At 44.2% G+C, this 10922-nt stretch overlaps 1 protein-coding gene across 4 annotated transcripts; it reads left to right on the forward strand.

The window, feature by feature from the left end:
* Positions 1 to 6339: 6339 nt before the first annotated feature.
* On the forward strand, positions 6340 to 9478 carry LOC136457256 (uncharacterized). Of its 4 annotated transcripts, none has more exons than XM_066457326.1 (4): positions 6340 to 6497; positions 6598 to 6916; positions 7006 to 7279; positions 7648 to 9478. In XM_066457326.1, exon 4 carries the CDS (start codon positions 7723 to 7725, stop codon positions 9265 to 9267), a length of 1545 nt encoding a protein of 514 aa, XP_066313423.1. In that variant the 5' UTR covers positions 6340 to 6497; positions 6598 to 6916; positions 7006 to 7279; positions 7648 to 7722; the 3' UTR covers positions 9268 to 9478. The 4 variants fall into 4 exon arrangements, with proteins under 4 accessions (XP_066313423.1, XP_066313425.1, XP_066313422.1 ...); XM_066457328.1 differs by having other exon boundaries at positions 7015 to 7279; XM_066457325.1 differs by having other exon boundaries at positions 6342 to 6497; positions 6601 to 7279.
* The last annotated feature ends 1444 nt before the right edge of the window (positions 9479 to 10922 follow it).

Here is a 10922-nt window from a genome sequence, read left to right on the forward strand (position 1 = left end):
GAATCACGAAGATACACTGTAGGCGTTAAAGCATAGGCGACCGGCTATTTAGCCGATGTAGGCATAGCAAACAGTTAAGGTCACACCTGATCGAGAATAAATCTACCAACTAGCATCCTCCGATCTAAAGTGCCATCAGTGGGGATCGACTGGATCATTGCAGCCATAACAGCGAACTATAGACCAGATTAAACCAGCCAGCAACCCTTCTCAAGATCGGACATGCCTTAACCGCGTACTATGCACGATCAAGATCAAAATAGAACAGCTGATAAAACATAACCCGTCGCTCAAAGGAAGAAACATCATATTGTAACACAGCAAATGATAAAATAAAAGGATGTAAGGCCGATCTAGATCGATCTCGACCGGGCAGGTGATGTTGCTGAAAATTAATGACGATAAGAACATCAGCAAGATCTGTAACTTAATAAATCTACCCGAAGGATGCCACCCTTAGGTAGAGCCGATAACTTGACCTTGATCTAATTCGAGCAGTGGAGGTCGAACTTAACCGATGTAGCCGTACTTGAACTAGATAAGAGTCGATAACTAGCTTATACTAGAGTTCACAGTGGAGGTTGAACTTAACCGATGCAGTCGTACAAATAGAAGTATAAGACATGATGGTACTTATAGATAAGCCGAAGGTTAGCCGGACCGATGCAGCCATACTTGTTGAAGAACTCGCTAAGATCTACACTACTCCTACTCCTAAGGGTTGGCGTAAAGCCGAAAAAAGTAACTTGTATTGATTGATTGGATGTCTTTTTTACAATAGTCGGGGTCCAATATTTATACCAGGAGTCTAAGCATAAATCCTACTCAAGTATGACTCATTACAATCTTTGGTATAAAAGAAAACATTCCTAACTTAGGACAACTTGGACCCTAATTTTTCCTTTTTTTAGAGTCCGACAAGTATTTCTCGACGCCAACCGTAGCTCATTGTCGTTATCTGCTGACGTCATTCGAAGAGAGCCGATTCTAATACCACATCTGAATCAGCTGATATCGATCCTTATGCAATCGATTCCTTGATTGACACAATCTTGAAAGTTTTGAGTTCATGCGTTCTTCTTCCCAAATTTTAGTGTAAATAGGAAAATGTCGCCATTTTTTTAAGAAACCATGAAAGAATGAAAGTAGAGGGAAGCAGACCTATTGGGCTCACAGCCTAAGAAGCGCTACATTTGGACGGACAGACGCTGCACCAAAGCATTTAATATCGTGTCACCATCTTTTTTTTGGAAAAAGTCCATATTACTTCCCTCAACTTTCGCGAAAGTCTGCTTTTTTCTCCCTGAACTTCAAAATCGGGCAAAACACCTCCCTCAACTTTTAAAACCATTCATCTTACCTCTCTGCCCCTGTTATAAGCAGTTTTGAGGGTGGTTTTGTCTTTTTTCTTTTTTTTTTAATTTCGGTTGAATCTTTGAAAATTCATAGTAAATCATAAAAAAATCATAGAAATGAAAATTTTAATTTTGTTGATCTCCACATGGGTAGATCTACACAGTGAACATATAATATGGTATGCTTTAGTACAAAGTTTTTTATGTGCCTTTAGATCTATGCTTTTATGTAATTAATTAGAATAATTTATAGATGTAGTTTCTATGGTTCAATTGTGATAAAATTTTTATGGTGGGCTAATTATTATACGATTGAACTATAGTAAAAAAGTTTATACTCATTCGATCATGTATAGCTTAGTTATAGATTTATTTATATTTGACAAGCATAAACCTAAATAAAATCTATAACTAAGTTATACATGATCCAATGAGTATAAAATTTTTACTATAGTTTAAGCATACAATAATTAACCTACCATAAAAAATTATCATAATTGGACCATAGAAACTACAACTATGAATTATTCCATTTAATTACAGAAAAACATAAATCTAAAGCCACAGTAAAAACTTTATACTAAAGCATACCAAATTATATGTTCACTATGTAGATCTACTCATATGGAGTCCAATAAAATTAGATTTTTTATTTTATGATTTTTCTGTGATTTACTATAATTTTTCAAAGATTCAGCTAAAATAAATAAAAAAGACAGACAAAACCACCTTCAAAACCGCTTATAACAGGACCAGGGAGGTAAGATGAACGGTTTTAAAAGTTGAGAGAGGTTTTTTGCCAGGTTTTGAAGTTTGGGAGGAAAAATGGACTTTTGCGAAAGTTGAGGGAGGTAATATGGATTTTTTCTTTTTTTAACAAATCGTGAAAGAACGAAGACATGAGAAAGCAGGCCTATTGGGAATTTTGTTTTATTTTAAACACTTTTTTAAACTAATTTTAAATCTAACACTATTTTTTTGAAAACTAACAGTTTTGGCCGCACCTATTTCCCTAGCGCGGCGAAACACCTGTGTCGCGCCATGCATGGTGGCGCGGCAAGGGGGATGACATGGCGACGATCGGGGCACTAACCAGTGACGTGGCAGGTTCTGCCGCACCACCGATCTTGGCGTGGCACTGCCACGCCATAGCCCACGGCGTGGCAGGACCTAGACGTAGACAGAAGCTGACTAGCCTCAATTACAATTGAACGGGAGCTGAACAACTACAAGTGTCACAACGCATTGAAATGAATATGAAGCAAATAAATAGAGTCTGTGCATAAGTTGACATGTTGGCACATAACATTTTCATTGGTTCGACATAAGTTCGACAATATTTGTGTGATATAAGTTCGGACGATAATATTCGTCTGACATAAGTTCGATAATATTCGGCTAAGCATATAACCAACTAAGTCTACAAGTTTCGGACGACAATATTTGTTCGACACAAGTTCGACATAACCAACTAAGTCCCAGGAGTGTAAGGATCCCTCGGACGCCTCTGTCTCTTCGGATTTGTAGGCAACACAATAGGAGTATAGCCAACATCGGTGTGGTCACATTGCCGGTGCATACGGCTCGTACCCTACATGTATAGGATATGCACAATTACTTATAATCTTTATGATCATTAGTTCATGGAGCCTATGTATTTAAAGAAACTACCTTTGTTAGTACCTGTGAGGCTCCTTGGGTACCAAATGGAGCACCACCTAGCTAAGACACGCTGATCTCGTCTTGCTGCCAATCGTCCCATTGGTGGTGCTGTATGCGGAAGCCCATGGGGTCATCGGTGTCGTCGTCATCATCGTCGTCCACTTCGTCCTTGTTTGCAGGGTTCTTCCCAGCGCTATGATGTGGTGGTGTACGTACTACGGAAGCGGCACCTATCATTGGCTGAGAAGAGCCGGCTGGTGTCCTCAAAGAGCCAGAAGACGTGCCACCCGACCGCGCCGGGTAATCAGGTTCCACCCAAGGAGTGTCCATACAGTTCAACTTCTGAGATAGCTTCCTGCAGCTCCGTTTTACCTTCTGCATGAATAGACGTTAAAGTTAGTGTATTTCCCAAATGCATATACACTAAAGAAACATTTTTTGAACGGACAAGTTTATGTTTATCTCCATAAAAGCCTCGAGAACGCCTGGCCCCTGCCCTCTAGACTCGTGAAGCCGATACGCTGCTTCGTTGGACAACCTTGATAATTGTGTCGCCTGGGTACAGAAACACGGTTAGATAGTCTTAGTACACATACTTAATACCAAATAGATAACAAATTATACCATTCAAGTATCTTACCACGTATCTTTAAAGCAGGGCTCTCTGTAGTTGTGTGTCGTCCCTAGTGGTAACGTCGTACACATCTTCGACCACATCTTCCTCGTCGTCCTCGTCAATCGCCTCCTCAGTGTACGGGGGCTTGACATGTTTCCTCATAGACCTGTGAAGCCACCGTAGGTACTCATCGAAGGTGTGCTGGTCATGTGGGGGGACCCGCATCGATCGACTACCGGTCCCTATTCTGCCATAACTGGATGTACACGTTGTGTGTCACGTGTCAATCCTTGGTCTTTTACCTCTTCCTGCGGTCATACCTGCAACAAAACAATTGTTAGTTGTATCATACACACCTCTGAATTGTAGCTTTGTTATTAATCGATAACACACCCGTGCAATTCTTGGTTGGAGTAAAGCGGTGGTGGGTAGCCTGTCATTCCTTTAAACTGCCTGCAAACTCTGATGGGCAAGTGAATCTCAACCACGTGGAAGAAAATAATAGGGACGTTGCAGCGATACTTGTTTGACCCATCCCTAGTGACAGGACTCAGATAGTACTGGAGCTCCGGAGCATCCTAAGGACACCAATGCACCTGGATATTTCGTAATTGAGTTAGGTTATAACATAGTATATATCGAACAAGACACGTATATGATAGTAAAGAGAGCGTAACCTGGTGTTGTGTCAAGACGTCGAGACAGTCCGTGTACTCCCTGTACTTGCACCTCACATTCCCTCTAACTAACTCTGCTTATGTCTAGATATACAGAGCTGTAGGGAGTGTATCATGCCCGTTCCAATGCTGCATTGAACACGATAATGAAGTAGTCATTAATAATTTCATCATATGTAACTGTCTTGAAGAATATAGTGAACTGAAATACTTACCGGTAAACCAGTAACAAGGGGCTTCCAACGGGCCATCGTTCCTAGCACCAAACCTAGAGTAAGTAGGAGCAACCCCAAGGTTCGCATACCCTGAGGTGCGACTGTTAGTTACCTCAAATTTGTTATAAGAATATTTGCGTACAATGAAGGCACTCACACCTGTCTATAGCTGCAGTAAGTAGTGCTGGGTCAAGGGGCGGAAGACCATAGTTGACAACACGAACAAGCTTGAGAAAGCCGGTACGCCGTATATACAGCACGTAACGCTCGTCCCACTGGTGCGCCCTGGTGTGCGTGCGGGGCCTCAAAGGAGGCAAGGACATCTCTGCGTCGATGTCAGTCAAGAAGTGTGCTCGGTGCGGTTCGTCGTACTCCACCTCAAGAAGGGGTACAACGGGTGCTACGTGAGAGGGGTCATCCTGTTATAAATTGATAAACAAAGGGTTAGAGTATTTAAATTAACAATATTCAAATTAACATTATGTAGCATTGCAAAAATTGAACTACTTATTATGCAATACGAACACAATATGAAAGCACATGTATATATTAAAAGTAACATTAACAAACATATTAAACAACTTCACTAGGAAAATAAGCAACTTCTATATATAGCTGTTCAGACACAAGACAACTAGAAGATATCATAACTGCATTTGCTATATAGCTTTCCATTCTTTTTTATTGCACTGTTGATTTAAAGTATATAATTTACACAATCTATAATTGGAGAGATACCATAACTGTATTTGCTATATAGCTTTTTCTTTCTTTCCTCTCATGATAGCCCTTTTCCGTCCACTAGAAGCGACGGCCTTTTCCTACTCGCTCCCCACATTTAAGCATTTATGCCCAACTTGAAAAGACAAATTAAAGCCGCGGCTTCGCGCTAGCGAGTACGCTAAAAGCTTCTTTGTCAACTTTAGAATGAAAACGAATACGGATAATACGGGAAGCTATTTATGGCACCGCGCTAATGAGTATGCTAGAGGTCCCGTAACTAACTGCTATACGAAAACGGATGAACGTATCTATGGGCGGGTGAACGTATCTATGGACAACTTAGAAAAACAAAACCATGGTTTTATGCCGCTGAGTATGCTAAAAGCTTCTTTGCTAACTTTAAAATAAAAATTGATACAGATAATAAAGAAAGATAACCATAGCCCTACGATAATAATATATATACTGGAAGCTTCTTTGTCAACTCTAAAATGAAAGGTGATAAATATATTTTACAAAAGAAATTTAACCAAACATACATGCAGAATTCATTGCACACGAGACTATTGATATCTCTAATAAATACCTATATGAATTTTACAAAACCTTGCTGAATTTTACAAATACCTATATGCGTGGCCGGAGGGCGCAGCGGGCGACCGATGTTCGTGGCGCTGCGGGCGCTGCCGGCGGGCGGGCGCGGCCGCGGGCAGACAGACAGAGGTAGGGCGGCTCGCTGGCAATATTTAGCTGGGCCTGCCGCGCCGTGGGCTATGGCGCGGCACTGCCGCGCTAAGATCAGTGGCGCGGCAAAACCTACAACGTCACTGGTCAGCACCCCAGTCGTCGCCATGTCATCCCCTTCGCCACGCCACCATACATGGTGCAGCACAGGTGTTTCGCCGCGCCCTAGAAATAGGCGCGGCCAAAAGTGTTAATTTTAGAAAAAATAAATAAAACAGTGTTAGATTTAAAATTAGTTTAAAAAAAGTGTTAAAAAAATCACTGTTGGATTTGCAGGGAGCGCAGAAGACGCGGCGTCCCCACGAACGGCCGCACCGAAGCATTTCCAACCCAGCCCGTGGTGAAGCCGGCCCCATAGGAAAATTCTCCCTCTGGCTCCCTCCTCTCCTTCCCCCCAACGCGACTGCCCTGCCATTGGGGAATCCGCCGCGACCCTGGTAGTTGAGGACGGAGACCGGCAAGATTCGCCGCGCAGTGTTCGAGAATCGGAGGCTTCGACTTCGAGGTGCGCGCATTTGTCCAAATCCTCCCGTTCTCTCCTCCGTCTTGCCCCGTTGCCCGCAATCTCCTCCGTGTCTCTCACTTGTTTCCATGCTTTGTCACAGTAGCAGACCAGCTGTGGAGAACCAGTGGATCTTCAGGACGCGTGCCCACCTCCCTGACGGTCAATCTTGCAGTGCCGCCTCGGCCTCGGTGGACTCGCGTAAGCACGGCGGCGCGAAGACGGCCGTGGAATTCAGGTGCTTTCCCTGCTTTCAACGCCCGCTGGTTTCGTCTGACCGGGGAACATCGCTTCGTGAGCACACCTGGTCCCAACGCACCTCGCCTCCCAGGATTGACCTGCTCGTCACCACATCTGGTGCGCTTACCTGGGCCACACGCGCGCAGGAACCATTTCATCGCGTTGCTTCCGAGTGACGCCAGGTGAGTGGAGCTGCCCAACTGCTTTTTTCGCGGGGTACTTTCACAGTTTCACGGGGAGTTGACAATTGACAAAGCCTGTGCCGTCCAAGGAACTGAAGTCGCAAGCTTCCGTCCTAAGGAATAGTCTTTCTTCCTTTCGCCGGACTAAAGTTCGGTGCCATTCGTCAAGAATTGAGGGTCAACTGGCTACTCTGCTCGCTTTTTCCCCCAAGCCCAGGATCCCTCCACAGCTCCAGTTCATCGCAAGCTGCTTGCGGGTTCAGTCGAGTGTGCGGCCCTGCGGGTCCTGATCAGTCTAGCAGCTTTCCCTCTGATTATTTCGAGGGGATTCCTTGCTCTGGTTTAACTCCATCCGATCCAGAGGTACGCTTCTTTTTGTGCCTATGCCTTAGGTAACTCGCAGATCTTCCCACTTTTGTTTGGCAATATCATGTAACTCATCAATTGTCATGTCGATTCTTACAATCTTACTGGTACCTATGACCTATCTTCTTATATGTGTACAGAACCAAGATAAGTCGAACAGCATATGCTCTACTGATTTGCCGAAATTGCTGAACGTAGTAGTTTGCTAGCCGAATATTATCATCCTTGCCGGAGGCCACTCCATGCTTCCTGTTTCTCAGGATCTATGCACTATTTGTGATGTTGTCTTGCAGTTATATTTTGCCCATACGCTGAATTCCGAAATCCAGTATTCTAAATCACTTTTCTTTTCTCGTATGCAACAGGTGCTGTAATTTCTATACCAAACTGCTTCGAGTGAATCATCCTATGTGCTTGCACAAGCCTCAGTCACATCATAAATGGCTCGGAATGGCACTGAAGATGATATAGAAGATGTGCCATGTTCAGATGCAGATTCACCAATTCTGGCTGAATATCATGTCACAGTTCCTGCTCTTCATGATGGACCAATGCAAGGTACAGCCCGTCATGAGCAACGGCTTTTTGATTTCCTGGAAGCCACTCCCTCGGTGCAGTGGCTAAAGAAGATCAATCTTTGTTCCCCGTTGATAAAATTTCGGCTTCCATCCACCAGCGTCCATGGCAGCCTTCATGTTCAGTTCATCAGAACAATCAACTGGAGTTCAGTTTTCACTTTATGCAAGAAATGGCTCAAGCATCCTATGAACATTGCTCTCCTAATATGGCTGCTCTGTGTTGGTGCCGCTGGTGGCATGTTAGTCTTACTAATGTTGGGACTGCTGAACGATGCATTCCCTTCCAAGCCCTTAAGAAACTACTGGATAGAGATTGACAATCAAATACTTAACGCCCTCTTCACCCTCATGAGCTTATACGAGCACCCAAATATCATCCACCATACTGTTCTCCTCTGCCGGTGGCTGCCAGAGGACGCTGCTAAGCTCAGGAAAGTTTACTGCAAGAATGGGATGTGCCGTCCAAATGAGCGAGCACACATATCCTTTGTGGTTGCCCTCCTCCACATCACTTGCTTATGCCAGTATGCTGATTGTGGCCTGTACTGGGGCTACCCGAGCAGATCACGCTCTGATTTTGCTGACAACTTCTTCTTCATCCTAGGCATCGCTGCACCAGTCTTTGCTGGAGTATACACAGTGTACAGTCCTCTTGGCAGAGGCAATGATGCTCTGTCTGATGAAGAAACCAATGAATCAGACATGGTTCAAGTTGAGTCACCTGAAACAGGAACTGTGGTGAGCAATCCCGCATGGGCTGGCGGGCTGTTTGACTGCAGCGAGGACCCTACTGCATGCTACCTCTCTTTCCTCTGCACGTTCTGTGTGTTCGGGTGGAACATGGAGCGGCTTGGATTTGGCAACATGTATGTGCACACAGTCATTTTCCTGCTTCTGTGTGTTGCGCCATTCTGGGTGTTCAATATCACAGCAATGAAAATCCACAACTACGTCCTTGGTGATTTCATTGGTTCTGCAGGGATTGTGCTGTGTTTCTTTGGTCTGCTGTATGGTGGTTTCTGGAGGATCCAGATGAGGAAGACATTTGGGCTGCCCAGGAGCAGGTGGTGCTTTGGATCAGCATCACTAACAGACTACACGCAGTGGTTATTCTGCTGGCCATGTGTGCTTGCACAGGAGGTGCGCACGGGGAACCTATATGATGTGAAGAACGGCAGCTTCTATGAGAAATTTATGGATGGTGATGATGTGGAGAATGGGCCAGGATCAGTGGTTACGGCTGAATTGCCGGTCTCTAATGGAGTAGCAGAGGGGAATGGTATCAATGTCAAACTCACGGTGGATGGTGAAATGATCCCACCCACCCAACCAGTAATAGAATGTGGGGAGACGGAAGGAATTGATTCAGAATTCGTGGCAAATGGTAGCATCCAGCTCAAAAGCTAACCCACGACTGAAGGATGATTTGAGTTATGGTATTTAGAAGTAGCCAAGCCGTTCTCCTTCTGTTTTAGTTGACATCGCTTTTTGTGGCGTTGTTCTTCCTTTTTGTAAATTCCTGTTCGGTTGGTTAGTAATTTAGCTGTTTTATATTTAAAGGAAAATGTAATGAATAGGCAATAATTTCAGAGATATTTGAACTGACATTTTAGAGGTACAGGTTAACAAAAAAATTCTGCACTTTATTACACCCATCCATTTCTACAGCAGGCTTGAGCCTCTTATAGAGCAATTATGCAAGTCGGCTAATGTAATCAGTAACTTTAGAAGCGATTGGCTGGGGACAGTTCAAAAGGAGATTCTTATCTACCCTATTCCTTTAGTGGGCCTTCGGCTGTTTGCAGTGCTCCTTTCCGAGTGTGAAGTGCCTGACTTCATGAACTATTGCAAAGTGCATGCTTTATTTTGCACGGTGGAGAACAAAAGTTGCAATTGCTTGCAGAAAAGAGGAAGGTACGGATGCAGCTATATAAGCTCCAGGATGCAGAGAGCCAGGCATCTCTACTTGAAGGCTGTTTGATTTTGGTACAGTAGTCTCCTACTCAGCTACTCTCCGGCTCTACTCTCTGTGAACCATGGCTGTAAGTTTTTTGTAGGCTACTTTGTTTATTACCTGAATTACATGCATCTAGTAGTTTATCTATCATCTTTACAGTAGGCAAGCCTGAAAGTTCATATGGCCACAGGTTGTGGAGTTGAAGGTTGGGATGCACTGTGAAAGGTGCATCAAGGCCATTAAGAAGGCAATCAAAACAATTGACGGTAAGCCAACCGTCAACTCAGTTCTTTCTATACCACATAAATCATTCACTTTGAGCTCCTGTATCCTTAACCATGCTTACAGTCGAGCACATATGCGCATGCAGATATGGAGAGCTATCACCTTGAGACGGAGGTAAACAAGGTCACGGTGACAGGGAACGTTACCCAGGAGGAAGTCGTCAAGGCTCTCCACAAGATTGGAAAGACGGCAACCAGCTGGGGCGAAGACTGAGGGCCTGGTTGATCTTGATTCAGATCCTGAGATTTTGGTTGGCTGTGTTTGGGTGGAGCTGCCTGCTCAGGCAACTTTTCCAGGGCTCCAACTAAACATGCCCTGATGGTTCTCAGCCTCGCTCTGACGATCAGTTAGCTAGCTAGCTAGCTACTAATCACTATAGTTAACGGAGTAGATTTCTATCTCCATTTCCATGGATCCCATGAACCTTATGCCCTTGAGCCCTTAAGATGTATAGGATAATAGGAATAACCAGACAGATGCTGTGACTATGTGAGGTAACCACTGCTGTCATTCACTGTTGCTCGTTGTCACTCGCAATCTCGTATGATCGTACTATACAGAGACAGAGTCTTGTGTTTACCGGCTCAGTGGGGTCCGATTCACCCGAATTTTGTTTTCTTGCAGATTCTACCAATTTGTTCATGCTCCCATAGGTCGATCGTCAGCGCATGCCACATGATAAACAAGCGCTGTTTGAGAACGTGTCTACCAGGTTGCCTAACACAGCGTCCTGCTAATAGGCTAATAGCCTTCCTTGACTATTTCTGCTCTGCAGGCGTTGATTCATCTGTTGGATCTCAGCCCTTGTTGGATCTCAGCC

The sequence above is a fragment of the Miscanthus floridulus genome, chromosome 6 (assembly GCF_019320115.1).
Source record: "Miscanthus floridulus cultivar M001 chromosome 6, ASM1932011v1, whole genome shotgun sequence".
Taxonomy (NCBI): Eukaryota; Viridiplantae; Streptophyta; class Magnoliopsida; order Poales; family Poaceae; genus Miscanthus; species Miscanthus floridulus.

Excerpts from the sequence above, each read along its gene's own strand:
- LOC136457256 (XM_066457326.1), top strand. The coding sequence starts at position 7,723 with ATGGCTCGGAATGGCACTGAAGATGATATAGAAGATGTGCCATGTTCA.